Consider the following 26,212-nt stretch of genomic DNA (forward strand, 5'->3'; position numbering starts at 1 on the left):
TACTTTGGTTTTAGACGTAGCTAAATTCATCCCATTTGTCAACAACCAAACTTTAATATTATGTAAAGCCAAATTCAATTCCTTCGCAGCGCGCGATAGATTTTTGTGTGATAAATATATAAGGAAATCATCAGCAAAATAAAATCGCTTGATATATGAAGGAATTACACTGTCTAAATCACTTATATATATATTAAATAATAATGGACTGATTACGGACCCCTGAGGTAACCCCTTCCATAGTTTGCGATTTATAGTTTTTGAGGAAAAGTGGATAATAATGGATCTGTCTGTTAGTAAATTAATAATAAATTGAACTAGTTTTAAGGGAATTTTTATTTTAATTAACTTTTCTTTCAAAATGTTAATTAATACATCGTCGTAAGCTGACGAAAGATCAAGAAATGTGGCCAGAGTGCAAGAATTAAGGGACTGAGATATACGGATGTCTGTTGTTAACACACTTAAATTATCTATGGTTGATTTCTTTTTGCGGAAGCCATATTGATTAGGAGAGATAATTCTGTGATTTTCAACAAACCATTCCAATCTGTTCTTTATCAAGTGTTCTGCTACTGTCATTAAACATGACGAAAGAGCAATAGGACGATAGGATGAGATTTCAGATGGATTTTTGCCAGGTTTTAAAATCGGAAGGATTTTTTGAACTTTCCAGACTTCCGGAATAAATCCCGTTTCGAACATGTAATTAATTAGGGATAAAAAATATTCAACCGACACGTCTGAGAATGCTTTAATGAAACTATATAAGATTCCATCAGGGCCAGGAGAAGAGTCTGGAAGGGAATTGATTACTCGATTTAATTCACTTATTGAGAAAGGAGAGTCCAGCCAGCTAGAGTGAGATGGATAAGAAATAAAGGCATTTCCTCACATCTGGCAACTGACGGAGGAGCTATCTTATCAGCAAAACCTATAATAATTTCTTCTGGAATATGTTTAGAACGCTGCGGAGTATATGACGAACCGATTTTTTTTAAATTGGACCATACGGATGACTGGGGAGATTCAGGAGACAAGCGTTCACAGAATTTTCGCCATCCAGACCGCTTTTTGTTTTTCAAAACGCGTTTCGCTTCTGCCTGGGCGCGTTTCACAGAAAGGTAATTTTCGAAAGACATACATTTACGGAAAATGGAAATTGCTTCTCTTCTGGATTTAACGACACTAGTGCATTCTTCATCCCACCATGGGGTGGAATGTTTTATCTTAATGTTAACATTACGTTTTTTAAGTGTTTTTTCTGCAGCTTTTATTATCATGTTAGGAAATAATTCACATTGTAAACTAGTGTTGACAAGGGAAGACTTAGATGCTTGAACAATGGAGTCTAATTCTGAAGAAAAATTTCTCCAATTCGCGTCTTTCGTTTTAAATTTAAAACTATTGTTTATCGAAAAGGAATGCGTGGAAGATATATGGTGGAAGGTCATTATTATAGGAAAATGGTCACTGGAAAGGGGATCTTTAAGGATGTTCCAAGAACATATGGGAATCACCGAAGATGAGCAAAGAGATAAATCGACTGCACTTTTCCGATGTTGAGGGGCAGTGAAACGAGTTGGAGATCCATCATTTAGTATACATAAATTATAGGTATCCATAAAATCTAATAGATTATGGCCAGAACGGTTTGTTAACTCACTGCCCCAAGAAGGAGAATGAGCATTGAAGTCCCCAAGTATCATATACGGGGGACGAATCTGGGATATAAATGTTGACCATTCGTTTTCAACAAAAATTGTAGAGGGAGGGATATATATTGATAGTAATGTAATATCAGATATAACAGCAGCTACTATCTGAAAATTATTGGAGAGAGTGTGGAAAATAATTTGTTTAAAAGGGATAGAATTATGTATAATAAGAGCAGTGCCACCTTTGCCATCCAGTCTATCATGTCTTAGACAATGATATCCAGGAATATTAAATTGGTATGAGGGTTTTAACCACGTTTCGGAGATGGCAACAACTGAAATATTATGTTCATCAAGTAATTGTACAAGATCAATGTTGTTGGCGAATAGACTTCTACTATTCCATTGAAGTATTTTGCTCATTTGCGGATACATCGGGAAGGCTAGAGAGTAAAGATTTCATATAATCGGCAGCGTTGGACTGTACTTTATTGTTATTTGAAAGGATCGTAATTAATAGGGTAATTAATGTTTGAATAAAAGAAGAATTTTCAATCGTGACTTTAGGGAAGATATCGGAAGTGGAACAGTTTTTTAAGGCAGTCCCATTGGAAGCCTGGGATTTATTATTCCCGTTCGGGTTAAGTAAAAGTTCATTATGTAGTTTTTTATCGAAAGAAGGAATAAATTTTGGATTAGATTTTATCGGTTTGAAAATTGTTTCTTTGTGGGAAGATGATAGAGGGGATTTAGGGGAAGAAAAATGAAAGAGAGAAGCGTTAGACGTTATCTCTGCAAAAGATTTTTTTGTAGGAGCGAATAATTTAGAGGCCTGAAAGTAGGAAATATTGTCTGCAGCCATTGACTGTTTGATATTTCTCTGTCTAGATAACTCTGGACAGGCCACACTAACAGCAGTATGGTTGCCCTTACAATTAATACAAATAGGGTTATTCATTGTATTTTGACACTGTTCAAAGGGATGATCCTCTCCGCAATGGAAGCAACGAGGAGGGGAACGACAAATAGGTTTTGAATGGCCAAAACGGCAACAGTTGAAACATTGGATAGTCGGGAATCTGTATATTTCAACGGGAAGAGAGTTGTAATAAATAAATACACGGGATGGTAATGTTTGACCTTCGAAAGTAATAACAACGGATTGGGAAGGTTTCCATATAGTGGTGCCGGTGGAAGTATCCTTGAAATTCAAACGACGTGCTTTTAAAACTTTTGGAGTTAATTGGGAGTCATTAAGAGCATCTACTATTTCTGTTTCTGATAGATCGGTTGGGATACCTCTTACTCTGCCCATTCTGGTTAAATTGAATGTAGGTATGAAAGATTTAAATTTATTATTTGAAAGAGAACCTATTTTTTTAACGAAATCATTAGCTAATGTGGCTGATTTAAATTCTATGGATAGTTTGTATCGACCTTCCGGTTTTATTGATCCATTTATGATACCGAGGTTATTGAGTTTTGAGCTAAAAATAAATTTACCGAAATCCAGGGGATGAATTATTTTCCCCTGTTCAGTCCTTTGGACATTGACAATAAATGGAGCTGAAGATGAAATAGAATACATAAGCTCAATGGCTTTTGCTTCTGGAGGAATTGTATCATTATAACTTCCATGAGAGATTGGGGCTTCGTTTGATTGAGAAAGAGATTTAATTTTAGGAGGTACACTAAGGCAAAGCGGAGGACGTCGTTTTCGTGAAGGAAGGGTTACAGAAGTCTGGGTATCATCAGTATCGTAGTCGTCTACAATATTAGAAATGGGCTCAGGGTCCGGAGGTAAATTTTCATCTTCCTCCATTTCAACAAATTTAAAAAAAAATTAAACAATAATTATTATTTTAGAAATAATAAATGATAGAAATAATACACGCAACTTCGTCGCAAACCAATAACACAAACAAAAATAATTAATAGGAAAAGGTAACAATAAATAAATCTTATCTGTACGCCGCGCCGCCGTCAAAGTAAGCCGTCAAACACAGAGCACTGGTAAACACGACTGCACACAACCGAGGTTCGGTGACTAATCATCTAATATTATTTTATTATTGAGTCATGTTTCATAGTATGTTAACAACCGCTCTGTAAATTGCCATCTCAACACAGGCGTTTTCACACCTAGTGAGATGGGCAATACTTGATCACTCTGTTTATATGTAATATTATTTTATTATTGTGTCATGTTTCATAGTATGTTAACAACCGCTCTGTAAATTAACATCTCAACACAGGCGTTTTCACACCTAGTGAGATGGGTAATACATGATCACTCTGTTAATATGAAATATTATTTTATGATTGTGTCATGTTTCATAGTATGTTAACAACCGCTCTGTAAATTGCCATCTCAACACAGGCGTTTTCACACCTAGTGAGATGGGCAATACTTGATCACTCTGTTTATATGTAATATTATTTTATTATTGTGTCATGTTTCATAGTATGTTAACAACCGCTCTGTAAATTGCCATCTCAACACAGGCGTTTTCACACCTAGTGAGATGGGCAATACTTGATCACTCTGTTTATATGTAATATTATTTTATGATTGTGTCATGTTTCATAGTATGTTAACAACCGCTCTGTAAATTGGCATCTCAACACAGGCGTTTTCACACCTAGTGAGATGGGCAATACTTGATCACTCTGTTTATATGTAATATTATTTTATTATTGTGTCATGTTTCATAGTATGTTAACAACCGCTCTGTAAATTGGCATCTCAACACAGGCGTTTTCACACCTAGTGAGATGGGATATACTTGATCACTCTGTTTATATGTAATATTATTTTATTATTGTTTCATGTTTCATAGTTTGTTAACAACCGTTCTGTAAATTGCCATCTCAACACAGGCGTTTTCACACCTAGTGAGATGGGCAATACTTGATCACTCTGTTTATATGTAATATTATTTTATGATTGTGTCATGTTTCATAGTATGTTAACAACCGCTCTGTAAATTGCCATCTCAACACAGGCGTTTTCACACCTAGTGAGATGGGTAATACTTGATCACTCTGTTAATATGAAATATTATTTTATGATTGTGTCATGTTTCATAGTATGTTAACAACCGCTCTGTAAATTGCCATCTCAACACAGGCGTTTTCACACCTAGTGAGATGGGCAATACTTGATCACTCTGTTTTTATGTAATATTATTTTATTATTGTGTCATGTTTCATAGTATGTTAACAACCGCTCTGTAAATTAACATCTCAACACAGGCGTTTTCACACCTAGTGAGATGGGCAATACTTGATCACTCTGTTTATATGTAATATTATTTTATTATTGTGTCATGTTTCATAGTATGTTAACAACCGCTCTGTAAATTGCCATCTCAACACAGGCGTTTTCACACCTAGTGAGATGGGCAATACTTGATCACTCTGTTTATATGTAATATTATTTTATTATTGTGTCATGTTTCATAGTATGTTAACAACCGCTCTGTAAATTGGCATCTCAACACAGGCGTTTTCACACCTAGTGAGATGGGCAATACTTGATCACTCTGTTTATATGTAATATTATTTTATTATTGTGTCATGTTTCATAGTATGTTAACAACCGCTCTGTAAATTGGCATCTCAACACAGGCGTTTTCACACCTAGTGAGATGGGATATACTTGATCACTCTGTTTATATGTAATATTATTTTATTATTGTTTCATGTTTCATAGTTTGTTAACAACCGTTCTGTAAATTGCCATCTCAACACAGGCGTTTTCACACCTAGTGAGATGGGCAATACTTGATCACTCTGTTTATATGTAATATTATTTTATTATTGTGTCATGTTTCATAGTATGTTAACAACCGCTCTGTAAATTGCCATCTCAACACAGGCGTTTTCACACCTAGTGAGATGGGCAATACTTGATCACTCTGTTTTTATGTAATATTATTTTATTATTGTGTCATGTTTCATAGTATGTTAACAACCGCTCTGTAAATTAACATCTCAACACAGGCGTTTTCACACCTAGTGAGATGGGCAATACTTGATCACTCTGTTTATATGTAATATTATTTTATTATTGTGTCATGTTTCATAGTATGTTAACAACCGCTCTGTAAATTAACATCTCAACACAGGCGTTTTCACACCTAGTGAGATGGGCAATACTTGATCACTCTGTTTATATGTAATATTATTTTATTATTGTGTCATGTTTCATAGTATGTTAACAACCGCTCTGTAAATTGCCATCTCAACACAGGCGTTTTCACACCTAGTGAGATGGGCAATACTTGATCACTCTGTTTATATGTAATATTATTTTATTATTGTGTCATGTTTCATAGTATGTTAACAACCGCTCTGTAAATTGCCATCTCAACACAGGCGTTTTCACACCTAGTGAGATGGGCAATACTTGATCACTCTGTTTATATGTAATATTATTTTATGATTGTGTCATGTTTCATAGTATGTTAACAACCGCTCTGTAAATTGCCATCTCAACACAGGCGTTTTCACACCTAGTGAGATGGGCAATACTTGATCACTCTGTTTATATGTAATATTATTTTATGATTGTGTCATGTTTCATAGTATGTTAACAACCGCTCTGTAAATTGCCATCTCAACACAGGCGTTTTCACACCTAGTGAGATGGGCAATACTTGATCACTCTGTTTATATGTAATATTATTTTATGATTGTGTCATGTTTCATAGTATGTTAACAACCGCTCTGTAAATTGCCATCTCAACACAGGCGTTTTCACACCTAGTGAGATGGGCAATACTTGATCACTCTGTTTATATGTAATATTATTTTATGATTGTGTCATGTTTCATAGTATGTTAACAACCGCTCTGTAAATTGCCATCTCAACACAGGCGTTTTCACACCTAGTGAGATGGGCAATACTTGATCACTCTGTTTATATGTAATATTATTTTATGATTGTGTCATGTTTCATAGTATGTTAACAACCGCTCTGTAAATTGGCATCTCAACACAGGCGTTTTCACACCTAGTGAGATGGGCAATACTTGATCACTCTGTTTATATGTAATATTATTTTATGATTGTGTCATGTTTCATAGTATGTTAACAACCGCTCTGTAAATTGGCATCTCAACACAGGCGTTTTCACACCTAGTGAGATGGGCAATACTTGATCACTCTGTTTATATGTAATATTATTTTATGATTGTGTCATGTTTCATAGTATGTTAACAACCGCTCTGTAAATTGGCATCTCAACACAGGCGTTTTCACACCTAGTGAGATGGGCAATACTTGATCACTCTGTTTATATGTAATATTATTTTATGATTGTGTCATGTTTCATAGTATGTTAACAACCGCTCTGTAAATTGCCATCTCAACACAGGCGTTTTCACACCTAGTGAGATGGGCAATACTTGATCACTCTGTTTATATGTAATATTATTTTATGATTGTGTCATGTTTCATAGTATGTTAACAACCGCTCTGTAAATTGCCATCTCAACACAGGCGTTTTCACACCTAGTGAGATGGGCAATACTTGATCACTCTGTTTATATGTAATATTATTTTATGATTGTGTCATGTTTCATAGTATGTTAACAACCGCTCTGTAAATTGCCATCTCAACACAGGCGTTTTCACACCTAGTGAGATGGGCAATACTTGATCACTCTGTTTATATGTAATATTATTTTATGATTGTGTCATGTTTCATAGTATGTTAACAACCGCTCTGTAAATTGCCATCTCAACACAGGCGTTTTCACACCTAGTGAGATGGGCAATACTTGATCACTCTGTTTATATGTAATATTATTTTATGATTGTGTCATGTTTCATAGTATGTTAACAACCGCTCTGTAAATTGCCATCTCAACACAGGCGTTTTCACACCTAGTGAGATGGGCAATACTTGATCACTCTGTTTATATGTAATATTATTTTATGATTGTGTCATGTTTCATAGTATGTTAACAACCGCTCTGTAAATTGCCATCTCAACACAGGCGTTTTCACACCTAGTGAGATGGGCAATACTTGATCACTCTGTTTATATGTAATATTATTTTATGATTGTGTCATGTTTCATAGTATGTTAACAACCGCTCTGTAAATTGCCATCTCAACACAGGCGTTTTCACACCTAGTGAGATGGGCAATACTTGATCACTCTGTTTATATGTAATATTATTTTATGATTGTGTCATGTTTCATAGTATGTTAACAACCGCTCTGTAAATTGGCATCTCAACACAGGCGTTTTCACACCTAGTGAGATGGGCAATACTTGATCACTCTGTTTATATGTAATATTATTTTATGATTGTGTCATGTTTCATAGTATGTTAACAACCGCTCTGTAAATTGGCATCTCAACACAGGCGTTTTCACACCTAGTGAGATGGGCAATACTTGATCACTCTGTTTATATGTAATATTATTTTATTATTGTGTCATGTTTCATAGTATGTTAACAACCGCTCTGTAAATTGGCATCTCAACACAGGCGTTTTCACACCTAGTGAGATGGGCAATACTTGATCACTCTGTTTATATGTAATATTATTTTATGATTGTGTCATGTTTCATAGTATGTTAACAACCGCTCTGTAAATTGGCATCTCAACACAGGCGTTTTCACACCTAGTGAGATGGGCAATACTTGATCACTCTGTTTATATGTAATATTATTTTATGATTGTGTCATGTTTCATAGTATGTTAACAACCGCTCTGTAAATTGGCATCTCAACACAGGCGTTTTCACACCTAGTGAGATGGGCAATACTTGATCACTCTGTTTATATGTAATATTATTTTATGATTGTGTCATGTTTCATAGTATGTTAACAACCGCTCTGTAAATTGGCATCTCAACACAGGCGTTTTCACACCTAGTGAGATGGGCAATACTTGATCACTCTGTTTATATGTAATATTATTTTATGATTGTGTCATGTTTCATAGTATGTTAACAACCGCTCTGTAAATTGGCATCTCAACACAGGCGTTTTCACACCTAGTGAGATGGGCAATACTTGATCACTCTGTTTATATGTAATATTATTTTATGATTGTGTCATGTTTCATAGTATGTTAACAACCGCTCTGTAAATTGCCATCTCAACACAGGCGTTTTCACACCTAGTGAGATGGGCAATACTTGATCACTCTGTTTATATGTAATATTATTTTATGATTGTGTCATGTTTCATAGTATGTTAACAACCGCTCTGTAAATTGGCATCTCAACACAGGCGTTTTCACACCTAGTGAGATGGGCAATACTTGATCACTCTGTTTATATGTAATATTATTTTATGATTGTGTCATGTTTCATAGTATGTTAACAACCGCTCTGTAAATTGGCATCTCAACACAGGCGTTTTCACACCTAGTGAGATGGGCAATACTTGATCACTCTGTTTATATGTAATAATTTTTTATGATTGTGTCATGTTTCATAGTATGTTAACAACCGCTCTGTAAATTGGCATCTCAACACAGGCGTTTTCACACCTAGTGAGATGGGCAATACTTGATCACTCTGTTTATATGTAATATTATTTTATGATTGTGTCATGTTTCATAGTATGTTAACAACCGCTCTGTAAATTGGCATCTCAACACAGGCGTTTTCACACCTAGTGAGATGGGCAATACTTGATCACTCTGTTTATATGTAATAATTTTTTATGATTGTGTCATGTTTCATAGTATGTTAACAACCGCTCTGTAAATTGGCATCTCAACACAGGCGTTTTCACACCTAGTGAGATGGGCAATACTTGATCACTCTGTTTATATGTAATATTATTTTATGATTGTGTCATGTTTCATAGTATGTTAACAACCGCTCTGTAAATTGCCATCTCAACACAGGCGTTTTCACACCTAGTGAGATGGGCAATACTTGATCACTCTGTTTATATGTAATATTATTTTATGATTGTGTCATGTTTCATAGTATGTTAACAACCGCTCTGTAAATTGGCATCTCAACACAGGCGTTTTCACACCTAGTGAGATGGGCAATACTTGATCACTCTGTTTATATGTAATATTATTTTATGATTGTGTCATGTTTCATAGTATGTTAACAACCGCTCTGTAAATTGGCATCTCAACACAGGCGTTTTCACACCTAGTGAGATGGGCAATACTTGATCACTCTGTTTATATGTAATATTATTTTATTATTGTGTCATGTTTCATAGTATGTTAACAACCGCTCTGTAAATTGGCATCTCAACACAGGCGTTTTCACACCTAGTGAGATGGGCAATACTTGATCACTCTGTTTATATGTAATATTATTTTATGATTGTGTCATGTTTCATAGTATGTTAACAACCGCTCTGTAAATTGCCATCTCAACACAGGCGTTTTCACACCTAGTGAGATGGGCAATACTTGATCACTCTGTTTATATGTAATATTATTTTATGATTGTGTCATGTTTCATAGTATGTTAACAACCGCTCTGTAAATTGGCATCTCAACACAGGCGTTTTCACACCTAGTGAGATGGGCAATACTTGATCACTCTGTTTATATGTAATATTATTTTATGATTGTGTCATGTTTCATAGTATGTTAACAACCGCTCTGTAAATTGCCATCTCAACACAGGCGTTTTCACACCTAGTGAGATGGGCAATACTTGATCACTCTGTTTATATGTAATATTATTTTATGATTGTGTCATGTTTCATAGTATGTTAACAACCGCTCTGTAAATTGGCATCTCAACACAGGCGTTTTCACACCTAGTGAGATGGGCAATACTTGATCACTCTGTTTATATGTAATATTATTTTATGATTGTGTCATGTTTCATAGTATGTTAACAACCGCTCTGTAAATTGGCATCTCAACACAGGCGTTTTCACACCTAGTGAGATGGGCAATACTTGATCACTCTGTTTATATGTAATATTATTTTATGATTGTGTCATGTTTCATAGTATGTTAACAACCGCTCTGTAAATTGCCATCTCAACACAGGCGTTTTCACACCTAGTGAGATGGGCAATACTTGATCACTCTGTTTATATGTAATATTATTTTATGATTGTGTCATGTTTCATAGTATGTTAACAACCGCTCTGTAAATTGCCATCTCAACACAGGCGTTTTCACACCTAGTGAGATGGGCAATACTTGATCACTCTGTTTATATGTAATATTATTTTATGATTGTGTCATGTTTCATAGTATGTTAACAACCGCTCTGTAAATTGGCATCTCAACACAGGCGTTTTCACACCTAGTGAGATGGGCAATACTTGATTAATCTGTTTATATGTAATATTATAATAATTAAATTTAAAAAAATAATAAATAATGTTTTTCCTGTATGCAATGTTATTCGCTCTGTAATTAATGAAATGCCTTGCCTTATATTTATCTTTCGAAGCCAATAAAGTTTATGGTCAATTTGGAACAAATACTTACAATGATCCCACTTCGACCATAACCCATTCTCTCTGACATCCAGACGTTAACCTTCTGGTATGTTGCATTTACACAAAAGTATACATATGTGCACCAAACATCTAATCCTAAATTAACCTCAACACAGCACATCTTCAACATGGTCTTCAAGGAGGCAGACATTTTATATATTAAAGCCGACATAACGGAACATTTCTCTCATTTACCGGGGATATTAACTAAAACTAATAACTGTAAAAGGGTAATCATATTTTTTTACTTGAAGATTAATCATCTGTCAATTTTACTAACACACATTAAATACATTTTTCATATTTGTAATAGACATTTACTTTGTGGCTAGTCATAGTTTACAATAAAAATATATAAATTTGTTTTAGACCACTTTAATTTTAATGACACTCTACCGGTTTCGAAAGCACCCTTCCTTCGTCAAGAGAATATTAAAGAGATAAGAATATTAATATTAAAAATTTTAATATTCACCTGGCGAAGGGTGCTTCCGAAACCGATAGTGTCATTAAAATTAAAGTGGTGTAAATCAAATTTATATATTTTTATTGTAAAATACATTTTTGTTTACGACTGTTTCAAATGTGTAAGTTGTTTTATAAAATCGCTTTATGTAAAAGATTTAATAAAAACATGTTTGCAGTTTATAGTAGGCATTTATGTATTTTTTTAAAGATTGTAACATTAAGACTATCAAAACTTGAAATCAAATTTCGCGTTAACCTAAATCTCAAAAATCATTAAAAATGTTAACTTTCAAGGAAAGGAACAAGTGAACCTGGGACTTTCAAGGATAGGGAGAAGTGGACCTGGGACCGTTAATGAAAGGGAGAAGTGTACCTCGGAATTTTAAGGAACGGAAGAAGCAAACCTGGGCCTTTTAAGGAATTGAAGAAGGGAAACCGGGACTTTTAAGGAATGGAAGAAGTGAATATGGACCTTTTAAGGAAAGGAATAAGTGAGTCTGGGACTTTCAAGAAAAAGGAAAAGTGAATCGGGACCTTTAATGAAAGGGAGAAGTGAACCTCGGACTTTTCAGGAATGGAAAAAAAATAAATCGGGGCCTTTTTTTGGATGGAAGAAGTGAACGATATTTTAAGGATTGGAATAAGAGAAATTGGTCATTAGGAAAAAAAAATATGAGACGAGGAAAGAAACAGGATCTTTTATAAAAAATAATAGTGAATATGAGTCTTACGGGATGAACGGGATAAATAAAAGATCATTTGCATTTTAAGGAATGGAAGAACAGTTGAGATAGAGAGGTATTTATCCAACTACAAATCCAAACAGATAACAATGATTACTTGACCCCTTCTGGCCATACTGTCTTCACTATCCAGTCCAGGTAAAATGAAACATTCGAGTAAACACCAGGATTTCCGATAACACAAGATTTTCCATAGGAAGTCACGCCGATCACCTTGTACAGATTATAATGTCCGTTTCCGATTGAAATTTTCAGCGGACCACCGGAATCTCCCTTTAAAATACAAACAGTGTACAGTATTTAGTAACATATTAAAAAGCAGTACAAAACGCGTAGAGTATGTATTAGAAATTTATACCACAAAAAGGATTCAACTTGGCGAAACAAGGCCCTTTTCCATCTTGAGGCCTACAGAGAAACAAGGTGGAGTGAAGAGGTGAAATAAGGTCCTCAAGCTGGTGGGGCCTTCAAAGAACCAAGGGGAGTGGAGAGGAGAGGTGAGACCTGGGAAGACAGATTGTGGAACCAGTAGATATAGTCTCATATTTAATGAAAACCCCGGTGAACTTTATAAATGCGACCGGGTGATTGTTAAGGGAGTGCGGTAAATTGGAAGATATTACAATGGGTCTATAACCTAAGTGCTCACGGGAACAATATGTAAACCGTTTCCGTTCTATAATAAATAATAATTACGAAGAAAAAAATACACCTTCACCGTATAACACTTTCTTGTATAATTGTTTCGTTACGTAATTTTTGCTGTGTTTAAGCTTATCATACAAGTTTAATTTATTTGACACACACCAACACCAAAACAGCATTTAATTCCGACATTCATCAGCGCAAAGCACGATCATAAAATCAAATACACTCATCATCTACTCACATGACTGAATTTGGAATTAACTCCAAATACATCGCATATAGACAATAAACGCATTACGTAATAACCTAAAACTTTCAGTTAAAATCATAAAAATATTGACAAAAACTCTTAAAAGATATTTCCCCTGCAGTTTTATTAACCACCTTTCTTTGGAACTGCTAAGTTCTGCTCTGTGTGTTTATAAAATATTTTTCAATTAACTGTGTTAATTGAAATGTCTGTTTAAAATCTATTTACACTTTCTTTGAACTCCCCTTTTAATTCGTAAGCTTCTGTACAAATAATTTCCATTTTATTCTATAATGTTGACTTTCCCGAATATAAATTGCGAGGCGGGTTTGGGAACCATTTATTGAATAACCAACACCTCTGCCACAAGTGAACCCAAGTTGCGTGTTCAGGATGCGCCTGCCCGCCAGCTGCGTGGCGGGCCAGATCGGGAGAGGCTGCTTTGGGGAGACCTCTTCGACCTTCTCCAAGTGGTCTCTCGACCCATCGCCTTGCGCGGCAATGAGAGAGATATATTCATATGTCCGTCACTCCTGGATACACTCATCCCTAGATTCCTACCCAATATTCATACCTGTTACCTTTCCAGAACTTCCTCTCCTTTCCTTAAAAATACCCTATACACAGCATCCTCAAGGAAGACATAGGCCCTGAGGAAAATAATTGCCTTGTGTGGGGTTATTAATAGTTAATTGCTGTAAATAATTTAGTTCCATGTTCCTGTCAGGACAGTAACAAGACAGTACCTACCATATTATTATTACAATTCGTTGCAATATGTTTCAACACTGTTAATGACTTTGTATCTCTTTTCAAAAGTGTATTGAATTGCTACTATCCCGGGTTGCCATGGAACCATAAAATCTATATACAGGGCCGGACCTATGTGGGCGCAATTGAAGCAGTCCGCACCGGGCGCCGAATTCTTAAACGCTAGTTATACCTAACACCTTACAGTCCTAACACATCGCCCTTCCTCCATAACGACACAATCAAAATTTTCCGCTTACTGTGGTGGTATAGAAGGTATTCAAATATTGTCAGGTTAAAAGATTGTCTTTCTTTAAAAAAATATTAAAAATCTACCTCGCACGTGTCAGCATTGGTCGTTTGGTTCTCTGCACAAATCTGACCCTCGGATAATCTCGCTTTAAACAATTTTTCCTTGCAATAATTCAACGATGTTCTGGTTACTGTTGCCTTCAGAAGTAAATTTGAAGTATCTGAAAAATAATTTTTAAAAAGATCTCATTAATGATTAAGACCTCGAAAAAAATAAAATAAAAACATGTGAACCAAAAACAGTATCAAATTAAATAAAAATAGCAATAATATATGTAGAGGTTTTTGAATATTGTAAATTGATAAAATATTTCATTGAAAATCAAAAACAAATCTGGGGTATTCGATGTTGATATCTTTAATTGCTATATTTAAACTGGTGACCGGATAAATCATCACAATGATAATTCATCACATCTTTAATAATTTTAAGTTATATAAAGTCATGGAAAGTGATGAAAAAAAACTTTATTAATTGGGTTAAGTAGGTTAGGTTAGATAAGTTAGGTTAGGTTAAAAAAAATTTCAACGTTCCTAATGACTTTATATCACTTTTTAAAAGTGTGTTGAATTGTAACTGTTTTGAGTTATCATGGAACCGTTTAAACTAGTTCCACGTTCCTGTCAGGACAGTAGCAAGACAATATCTAGCATATTTTTATTAGAATTCGTTGCAATATTGGTTCCATGGCAACTTTTCATAACTTTATATCACTTTTCAAAAGAGTATTGAATTGCTACTATCCTGAGTTTCTATGGAACCATAAAACCAATACACGGGGCCGGCTCTACGTGGGCGCAATTGAAGCAGTCCGCACCGGGCGCCTAGTTACTACACAAACATACAAACTATCAGAAATATTATTGGCGAGTACAATTAATAAATACTATTAATTATTAATTACATCAGGAATATTATTTGTTACCGTGGCGTCTGTCAAAACATAATGACATATATTATAAAATATTCATAAATAAGTTCGTCTTACTGCCTTTTTGTCCAGTCTTTCCCCACCCAACTATTATCATTTGTGTCTCGTTGGGTTCAATATCCGTGTTGAGGCAGGCTGGGAACTTGAGGTTGGGCATTAAGTCCACCTCTGTCTTCAACCTACATTCATTAGAACATTAGAAGTCACTTTAAACAGATTTTAACTGAGATATTGTACAAGTCGTACTGGAAAATGTAGGGAAAACAATTATATAACCTTTCATCGGTAAATAGGGTTTTACCTTAATTAATAGTCAAGTAAATTGGCTTTCATTCGTTATGTTCGTTCGCGGTAGGAAAATTCGGGCGACATTGACATCCACCACACCCCTCCCCCGTTCAATATTTTACGCTGATTTTGCAAAGAATGTAGACTCTATTTATGTAACTCAACTATCAGCTCTTATAAATGCTACAACATTTCTGTTCGAAATCACAATATGGTTGAAAAGTAAAAGGTTAAAAAAATGTTTTTAAATATATTTCAATATCAAAAATTATTTGGTATTTTTAAAAAAATTACAACGTTAATATATTCTCGATATTATTTTTGAAATTGTAATCTTAAAATCTTTTGTATTTTATGTAATTTTTTGTACTAGTTTGTGTGTTTTTTTTAATTTAAAAACAATTTCATGTGAGTACTTTAATTTTTTCCATTTCTGTATTTATTTGTAAATTATGGTAATTTAAGGAACGTTTTAAATAAATACACTCACCTAAATAAAGAAATGTCGTTGGTTCTATAATTAAAGTTGTATTTGGGGTGATTTATGATCTTATCTACAGGGATGTCAGTTGTTGAGTTATAAATGTTGTTGATTTCAATGATGCCAAGACGGGCGTGATAATTTCTGAAAATATATTTAAAAAAAAGAATATTATATATTTATGTATCAATATTGTATCTTTATTTATATTAAAAAAAACTCACTTAATATTCTCTCTATGACAATGAGCAGCCGTCAGGACAAACTTGGCTGAAATTAATGTTCCTCCACAGAGAAAATCGATCGTGTTTGTCGAAACTTCTCCTAAAGCAACCTGAAATAATTAGCAAAAATTCTAAAAATTACTTAATTAAATATTAATTATGGCTTTCGACAGTTGTTCCATAGAGAAAACGTCTGGACTCTAGCAGGGGTGTACATTAGGGTGTCCTAAAAAAATAAAGGGTGTTTATTTTTTAATGCATACCCTCTAATTTTGTTTAAATAATGACAAAACACTTATAAAAAAAAATTCGTTTACTTTGGACAACTGCAACCCGTGCCGACTTGCATCGAAAGATGTCAGTACTTGTACATTAAGACGCCCGCGAGCAAACGTGTTGATGAGCTTGTAGTAACTTGCTATTTTGTGAGTAAACGAGGCCCTAGTGTACATGTACAAACTTGTTCCTGTGGAGATCGACTTACAAATTATTAAGGGTTAAGCGATCGACTTGTTTTATCCACTATACAGTGGATAACTTATAGTTTAAATGTAAGGTACAGGTGGTATATAAGAATAAAACTTTTTTTTTTCATTTATTTATTTATTGGATGATTTTTATAGCGCCGCTTTTGTGAGATATCACCTCAAGGGCCCTTTACAGTTAATGCAGATATTACAAAAAAATATAAATATTACAGATTGAAATTGAAATTAAGTTAAATAATATGAAGTACAGAAACAGGTGACACGGAGATGGAGAATCTGCTGCGAGAATCCTAGGTGGTGAGGAAACTGGACCAGCTGCTACAGCGAGAGAGTCCACCGCGTCCACCAACAGTGCCAGCACGAGGTTCGTCACCCGTCCAGGTATGTGTCTGCTGCTAATAGAGCGCTGACACAATGTCCTCTCATGGATTCCAGACCTTAGCAGCGCCGCTGTGACATTCGACGAAGATAGAGGATGGAGACTCTGCAGCAAGAATCCTAGGTGGTGAAGAAACTGGACCAGCTGCTACAGCGAGAGAGTGCACCGCGCCCACCAACAGTGCCAGCACGAGGTTCGTCATCCGTCCAGGTATGTGTCTGCTGCTAATTAAGCGCTGTCACAGTATCCTCACATAGATAACAAACCTTGGCAGCACCGCTGTGACGTTCGGCAAGTCCATCTCCTTGTACACTTGTTTCTGGTGATTATGTAAGTGGTGCATTGTCCCACAATAAAAGGCGACGGACGGGATAATAAATCGCCCTGGGCACTTGTTAGGGCTTTCAGAGTTTCCAAGAATAACATTGAAAACATCTGGCGTACCTACAGTTACCGATTCTCGTCCCAAGTTCAACTTCAAGAATATTTTTAGCACAATTTTCGATTATTCATTTTTGAAACACTGCACTCTAATCACATTACTATTAAGTTCGGATTACTAATTGGTAAGTTAATTTGAAATGTTGATTCACTGATTTTTAAAATAATTTCAAAGGGATGTTGCCTCGTTTCCCTTGAAAATACTAAAAAAACACAAAGCGGTTGGAGACGGCATGACGCGTCCAGCTGCCACAAAGGGCGCTAACTAACTAGTATCAGTTTACATATTTTTTGTGGAACAGAATGCAATATACTTATAAAAAGTTGGTAGTTTGTCACTTTTTGTGGAACAGAATACAATATACTCATGAAAATGTTGGTATTTTATCACTTTTGTGGAACAGAATACAATAAGCTCATAAAAAGTTGGTAGTTTGTCACTTTTTGTGGAACAAAATATGCTCATAAAAAAGTTAGTAGTTTGTCACTTTGCCTCATCAAAAAGAGACAGGCTAGATAATAGTGAGGATATCATTATTTATATTTGTTAAGTTGTTTTAAAGTAACTTTAAAAAAAAGTTAAATAGAACAATATTTTATTTTTTTATTTATTTTTTAATTTTTTATTTGTGTATTACAGACTGTGTGTCCATTTACAATACACATGTAACATTAAGTACACAATGTAAAGAATAATAAATAAATGATACGAAACAATGAAAGAAAAAGAATAGAAATAACAAGTTATAAATAGTGATTTTTTGCATTCATATGCCTCTTGAATTCTTCAAGGCTACTATTAAAAATATCGATAGTCTTGGAGACGTTGTTTAACAGCGCCATACCTCGTGTCATGCTATGCCGAGCCAGTACGTCTGTTCTGCCACGTGGGATACATAGCAGATCATGGTGCCGTCCCTGGCTGTAGTTGTTCGGTACGTATAACTTATAGCATTCTAGAAGGTATGGGCTATCTATTAAATTATTGAGAATTTTGTACGCCGTTACTGCAAGGGCCCCACTCCTCCTCGAGTGGAGACTTTGGTAGCGCGTTTCGGCAAGCAATTTGAGTTGCAATTTAATATTAATTAGTATGAAAATAACTTTTGTTAAAAAGTTAAATAGCACATTATTAAGTTGTATGAATATTACTTCTATTAAAAAAACAGTTAGCTACGTATCTAAAATTTTGATTTAGAGCCTTTCTTTAATTTTTTAGTGTCATTAAATATTTTTTTTAAAGTATTATTACTAAAATATTTAATTCTCAAGAAAAGATAATTGTTTTGTTTTTGCTTACTGTTACATTTTGGAATGTTATTGTTGTATTGAGATCTCATTAATAAATTAGTATCAGATTTGTTAATGCCATTTTCTTTGCAGATTTGGATAATTGAAGGTTTTGGGCATATCTACTGCTATTTTTGGTACTTAATTTGAATATTACAGAGTGTTTTGGTTGGGAACGTGTAGGGTTTTTTAAAGATAATTTTGATAATAAGATACTTTGTGACTTACCATGTGAGGGAATTCTCCAGGTTCAGCAACCTCTTCTGCGTTTGTAATATAGCGTCTCACTGGGTTCACCTTTTCGAGAGTGGTAATATATTTTCTACAAGCTGCAAATATTCAAACCAATGAAGGCAAGTTGTAGCGATTTTAGAGAATCTCGTTAGTGAAATATTTTCTCGAGATTTAAACTAGCTTTATTTTACCCATCGAAATTAATTCTTTTTTTTATTACTTACTTTATTAATTTACTCATTCTATTTGTCGAATTCATTCATTTTATTTGTCGAATTTATTCCTATTTTTATCGAATTTATTCATTTTATTTGTCGAATTTACAGCCGAATTAGAAGCTAATTAAAGTTGTAAAAGAGATGTTGGGTGTCTCGTGTGAATACATTCAAGTAACAAGAATCAATAGTATTCTAATATTGCTTATTCAGTCAACTAGGGTTGTTTATCTGTGGTATGAACTTGAAAAAATAATAATTTCTCTTCAATTTTCGGAATTTTTCCAAGGTGTTGAAATTTTAAAATATTTAAATTAATTAATTTAAACTTTTAGTTTTTTACATATGAAATAAACTTTAATATTTAAAAAGTGCAATATTTTAATTTCAAACTAAAAAAGTTAAAAAAAAAGCTTACCACCAACATTTTTGATCAAAACGTCCCAAAATATCTGAGAAATCAAAATGTTAAAAACACTGTCTTTTTATTTAAAAAGTTTGCAAGAAAACTATCCTCTACTTTTAATCTTGTTGATACAATTTAAAATTGTAATAATTATTCGAGAGAATAACTAAAAAAAATTGACAAATTGTAAACATTTTGTCAAAATGTAAGCTTTATTTTTTTACAATTTTATATTTACCAACACAAGCGTAAGGCATTTAAATTATTTAAATAAATCAAAAGTTTAAAACATAAAATATCCGACATAACTTTGCTTCTGAAAATAACATGAAATCATATTGACAACATGACATTAATAATGGATTAAAACTGACAAAAAGTAACACAAATAATAGTATATATATATTGAAATACGCCACTAACATCATATATTTTTTTAAAGATTTCTTTTGTAACCTCAAATCATGTCTGGACTATATTTACCTTGTTTAGCAGTATGGCTTGGGTAGTTATAGCAACAAACCTTTACACTGCCTTCACAATGTATCGGTTTCGTGTCTATACGAGACCGGCTTGCTACTTTGCTGAAATAAAAACAGGTTTTTTTTCAATAATCTTGCTAAACAGACCATGTTTTTATCATTTGAATGCTTTCCATTACTTTATTATTATTTATTTATAAGACTCCACCAATACCAGAATAGAAGAAGTGGTTTTTTTTTATTTTCTAAAACTTATGGCAGCGTGAACGTCGGGATCACCAGTATGGCAGGATAAATGTAATTTACGATGGCTGCCGGTATCGTAAATCTGTGTTCAAGGAATTCTGATGATTGAAAGATAAAGGTCTGCGATCTTTGTTGAATTTATTTGCGAGAATGAATTTACAAGTTATGTGAACGCAGAGACGGTGGTAGTAGAGAGTGGTGGTTTGGTCGAAAGTTGAAACTAGAATGCCAGAGAGTTGCGTTCCCGTCCGCGCCTGGCTCTCCCGGGGCTTCAGGCGGCGGAGTAATTATTTAGTGTTATCATATGTGGAACGAGTTAAAGTAGTCCCCATAAACTAAAACGCCGGTGTGTTAATTTATTTATTAGGTAAAAACAATGGTTATTTAAAAATCGTTATTTTAAGAAAAGCGAAAAATAATAAGCTTTTGTCATATTTACTTAAAAAGCTGGTCACATTCGTCCATGGGAATGCATTTTCCTATGATCCCACCTGGTAGCACGCACTGTTTAAAAACTGGAAAAGATGAATTATTATACGAGTCCAAGGACTACGATAATGATGACACATTTTTTGCTGTAATTTTAAGACTAATTTAAAAAAAATATATTCGAAAACACGACACACGTGATAGTTACAAGAATGTTTGTTAATAATATTGTCCACGTATGGTAAATGGAATAGTTACAAGAATGTTTGTTAATAATATTGTCCACGTATGGTAAATGGAATAGTTACAAGAATTTTTGTTAGTAATATTGTCCACGTAATACAGCACAATTCAGTGGGGAGATAATTATAGACAGATTATTCTATGATTTTCCTTTTATAATAGCATAATCAATGCCAACATGTTGAAAACTTGCTCTTTTACAAAATTGCATAAAAAGCAGATTGAACCAACCATCTTTTTCCAATATTTTTATAATAATCCTAAGATAGCTCATCACGGCGTGCACTTTACGTTATTTGGCAAATGAATCAGTAAACATATATCTAGAAATGAAGGAATACATATATATTTAAATTTAAGAAAAATTACAAACTCAAAATCAATGATTGTGGCAGACTTTTTTTTAAATTTTCTTTTTAGAATCAAATTTATTTTTATCTTTGAACGAAAATATAATACTTACAATCTAAACTAAAAGTGAAACAGAACAACACACAGAAATAAAAAAAAGATAACTAAAATTAAATTAACCACTCGATCATTGGGACATAATTATTTTATATCATATTTCAGGATTAATAATACATGTCTTTACAATAGCGGCAATGCTATGCATGAACTTTCCTTGTTTGCAATCTAATTTGATATGCATTTCTCGTCCCGTTTCGGCCTATCTCGCGTTTGCACAATTTTTTTGTTCTGTTGTTCTGTTTCACGTTTCATTTAGAGTTATTAGTATTATCTTCTATTTCAATGATTTTTTGATATATTTAAAAAGATTACCTTCATATTCAGCAGAAGCAAACGTGACTCCACAAGTTACTATGAAAAATAACCGAATAATAGACACCATCATGAGTGAAAACTTTTAGTTTGAATTCATATGAATGTCGATTCGTACGTAAACTTTTCAAATAATTTTCCTTGCTATTTAATCACTCTTCAGTATTCTTCAAAAAACAGTCCAGATTTGAAGTTAAAAAGGTAATCAAAGTTAAATCAAGAAATAAAATGAAATACTGGATTACTTATATTTAAATGTAGCCTCTATTTTTAAGGAAAATTAAAAACAAAAGTGCGTTCGACTCGAACAAATAATTAAAAAAAAACTTTTATAAATCCTTTGGACAAAATGGACTTGACTGTTTTTCGAATAAACAAAAAAAACTTAATAAATCATTTGGACAAAATGGACTTGACTGTTTTTCGAAAAATACCGACGAATGGATGAGTTTGAATGTATAAGAAAACGCAGTGCAGCCTCCGTCTGGAACAGATGACCTAGTCTATAAGCCTCTGAACCTAAACTGACGATTGACTAGAATCATAAATAAACATAATAATTCCGTCTAACGCGGTTTCGCCCTCGGAAACCTGTTTAAAACAGCTCGAACAATTACACTAACAAAGCAGTGGCGCAGTAATTAAAACGAGTGTTTTCTTCCGATATTTGCTCAGCATCTAATCCCCGCTGTTCGTCACAGGCCCAGTATATTAGTTGGTCCGTATCTTCGCTATATAAATAGGCCGCCCAATCTTTGCTCTAGGCATTACGTAAATAAATGCAAATCTAATACAGTCTGGTAAGGTTTTATAAGAAGGATTTCAAGTATTCCAATGTGAGAACAGTTTGTTTTCAGCAGTTGATTCGTCATAATTTCATGAATAGTGCATGAAATCGTGAACTTTATGAAAAATCAATTATCCCGTGTAAAAATATCGGGGGTCAACCAGATACCAGATAATCGGGCAATGTGAAGAATCAGAATAACTGAAAAGTATTCATGAGACGATGCATGAGATATGCATCTGCCTACCCCTGAGGTGATACAGCGTGATGTTGAGTTAGTAAGTTTATTCTAGGCTTAATTGGAAGTTGTCTGACCGGATATCTACACGCGTTTGTGTCATTCCTTGAAGGTTAACCCGTGTTAGACTAGTTACCAAGAAATATGCTAATACTGCTGCATTATGTTTTTCCTGTATGCAATGTTATTCGCTGTGTAATTAATGAAATTCATTGCCTTATCTTTATCTTTCGAAGCCAATAAAGTTTATGGTCAATTTGGAACAAATACTTACAATGATCCCACTTCGACCATAACCCATTCTCTTTGACATCCAGACGTTAACCTTCTGGTATGTTGCATTTACACAAAAGTATAGATATGTGCACGAAACATCTAATCCTGAATTAACATCAACACAGCACATCTTCAACCTGGTCTTCAAGGAGGCAGACATTTTATATATTAAAGCCAACAAAACGGAAAATTTCTCTCATTTTCCGGGGATATTAACCCTAAAAAGTTAATCATATTTTTTTTTTACCTGAAGATTAATCATTTGTCAATTTGACTAACACTCATTAAATACATTTTTCATATTGGTAATTAGCATTTACTTTGTTGCTCGTAATAGTTTACAATAAAAATATATAAATTTCTTTTACACCACTTTAATTTTAATTACACTCTACCGGTTTCGGAAGCACCCTTCCTTCGTCAGGAGAATATTGAAACGATAAGAATATTAATATTAAAAGTTTATGTGTAAGTTTATAAAATCGCTTAATATAAAAGATTTTGTTTGCAGTTTACAGTAGGCATTTATATATATTTTTTAAAGATTGTAACATTAAGACTACCATAACTTTTTGAAATCGAATTTTGCGTAAAACTAAATCTCATAAAACCTTAAAAATGTTAACTTTTGTATGATGATGTACAAATTCATATAGGTACCTTGTATTCTCCACAGACTGGACTAACATGGGTATCGTGCACACGGTGTCTGGCAACTCGTAATCCAAGCTGTACATCATCATATGGAGAACCCAAAAAAAAAAGTTTTTTTCGAACATGTTTTTCGGGAAATAAATGTTACAACTTTTAGAACCTAAAAAATTCCATCTTCGTACTTGATTTACTCAAATATGAAAGCTGATATCAAAAAAAATTATACTACAAAATCGATGTAGGTCAAATCGATCAAAAATTTGATGTAGATTCCTCAGTTTTTCTGTACACTATGCGATCCTTCGTCAGCTATTGAGTTGGCAGAGATTAGAGATATGTATAGCAGAAAATTTACAATGTGTTAGTCGAACTGACTTAATTACGTATTAACGAATGCCAAATTTTCTTGTACCACCTTCTGCAGCCACTTAATATCCAAATTTTTCCTCTTTATCATTTTTATATTTTGCATTTTTTTTTAATTGGTTTTCAAGCTACAATCCCGTTAAACTGCGATAAAGCAGTTTGTCAACAGGATGTTAATGATCAATTACATACATACACACATACTATTATTACTATAACTATACAATTAACACACCTAAATTAATATAAACTATCTCTATTTAGTAACCATTGTTTCAGCATATATCTCAATCTATTTGTAGAATCGCAATTTTTTATATTAATGGGTAACATGTTAAGCATTTTTGGTACGTTAAATTCTAGGGTTCGCCGCCCGTATTTATTATTATATTTTGGAACAAGCATTTCTTCATTCTTTGTAAACCTTGTATTATATTCATGTTCCACTTTCTTTTTATAATCAGACTCAGATATATTTTGAATCAATATTTTGTACCATAATAAGGCCTGCACCGGTAATATTGTTAAATTCCGATACAACAATGATATGTTTCGTCTCTGTGAAAAAATATGTTTTTGAGCTAATAACTTAACCATAGAATTTTGTACTGATTGTAGGTGGTTTTAATTAGTTTTACAAGAGTGACCCCAAGTAGTTAAACCATACCGTAAAGTTGATTCTGCGAGTGATAGGTAAATAATTTTTAAAATATTCACCGGAACGAAACATTTCAGTTTGTATATCCTACCCACTATCGCTCTCAGCCGCTTGCAAGTTTGGTTTATTTGTGTATCCCATTTGAAATGACAATCAACAGTCACCCCCAAATAAACGTATTCATTTACCAGTTCAATACTTTCACACATACAGGGCTGTAAAATGTTTTGATGAATACATATAAAGTTATGTGAAATTATTTTAGGCATGATCTGAAATGAAGCATGTGGAGACCGTATGTGCATTAATTTAGTTTTCTTGGTAGTAATGATTAGACCTGCGTCATGTGACCATTTTATCAGGGACGTAAAGTCATGTTGCATATATTTAATCGCAATGGATAATTGTTCATCAGATATGACAAGAGCAGTGTGGTCAGCATATACAAAGTGTCTTACATATTTAAATATTTTTTTCATTATTGATACAAATATAATATAAAGGGTTGGACCCAAAATCGACCCCTGCGGGACTCCAGCATAGATTTTTTTCCTCCCATTTCCACCAATTTTTTCTAATATTTTTACACAGATATGCCTATTAAATAAATCATTTTTAAACAAACCTCTAATTCCAATTGCTTCAAAGATTTTTAATAATTTCTGTGGGTCAATTGTATCAAACGCTTTGGAGTTATCTATAAATAGTACTAAAACATGTCTTTTATAGTTTAATTCATTATGAATATAATTTGAAAAATCCTGTAATAAATTTTCTGTGCTTTTTTTCTTTTGAAAGCCATATTGTTTTTGGTCTATAATGCCAAATTTTTCTAAGTATTTATTTAATTTTAAGGAAATATATTTTTCAAAAATTTAAGTAATTTAAATTAATTAAATAAAATTAAATAAATTAAATTAATTTTAATTTAATTTAATTTAAAAAAAAGTGCAGGCAAGATACTGACTGATAGGTCGATAGTTTCCTATTTCTGAGTGCTTTCCTCCTTTTTATATAGGTCTAATAACAGCACATTTAAGATTTTTATTTTTTTTACATTTTTAAAAGAAAGACAAACATTCCCAGGTTACGAATAACCCAACAATGTTTGAAAATCTCCTACTACCACCACAGAAAGCAAGAGTCAAGAGTCTTCCTCCACTCATCTCGGTCCCGCGCCAGCTCTCTCCAGTTTCGAAGCTCCAAGGCAGACAAATCTTTGAGGACGTTGTCGCTCCATCTTAACCTTGGCCTTCCCAGGCTCCTTCTCCCTATCGGTCTTGAGCTCAGCAGGGACTTTGGTTCTTTATGCTCGGTCATTCAGTTTTATGAACTTTGTGACGTTTAGCTCCTTAAACAGAGTATAGAGCTCATTGT

The 26,212-nt window shown here is 33.7% G+C and overlaps 1 protein-coding gene across 5 annotated transcripts in view; it reads right to left on the reverse strand.

Moving 5' to 3' along the window:
- The window catches only part of LOC149420160 (trypsin-1-like), a 39,959-nt gene extending 17,515 nt beyond the window's left edge, over positions 1-22,444 (reverse strand). The window contains exons 1-10 of one of the 5 annotated variants that reach the window (XM_089636012.1): positions 22,295-22,444; positions 21,857-22,023; positions 20,841-20,916; positions 20,157-20,257; positions 19,047-19,147; positions 16,221-16,330; positions 16,006-16,140; positions 15,285-15,406; positions 14,320-14,456; positions 11,771-12,608 (exon numbers count right to left, since the gene is read on the reverse strand). In XM_089636012.1, the coding sequence (XP_089492138.1) occupies positions 12,429-12,608; positions 14,320-14,456; positions 15,285-15,406; positions 16,006-16,140; positions 16,221-16,330; positions 19,047-19,147; positions 20,157-20,257; positions 20,841-20,916; positions 21,857-21,929 (1,035 nt within the window). In that variant the 5' untranslated portion in view covers positions 21,930-22,023; positions 22,295-22,444 and the 3' untranslated portion in view covers positions 11,771-12,428. Of the gene's footprint in view, positions 1-11,770; positions 12,609-14,319; positions 14,457-15,284; positions 15,407-16,005; positions 16,141-16,220; positions 16,331-19,046; positions 19,148-20,156; positions 20,258-20,840; positions 20,917-21,856 lie in introns of those variants that run through there. The other 4 variants (XM_089636013.1, XM_089636011.1, XM_089636010.1 and 1 more) reach the window with 4 other exon arrangements.
- Positions 22,445-26,212: the final 3,768 nt, after the last annotated feature.

Source organism: Hesperophylax consimilis, chromosome 10, assembly GCF_061612785.1.
Source record: "Hesperophylax consimilis isolate HC1 chromosome 10, BYU_Hcon_1.0, whole genome shotgun sequence".
NCBI classification, from domain to species: Eukaryota; Metazoa; Arthropoda; class Insecta; order Trichoptera; family Limnephilidae; genus Hesperophylax; species Hesperophylax consimilis.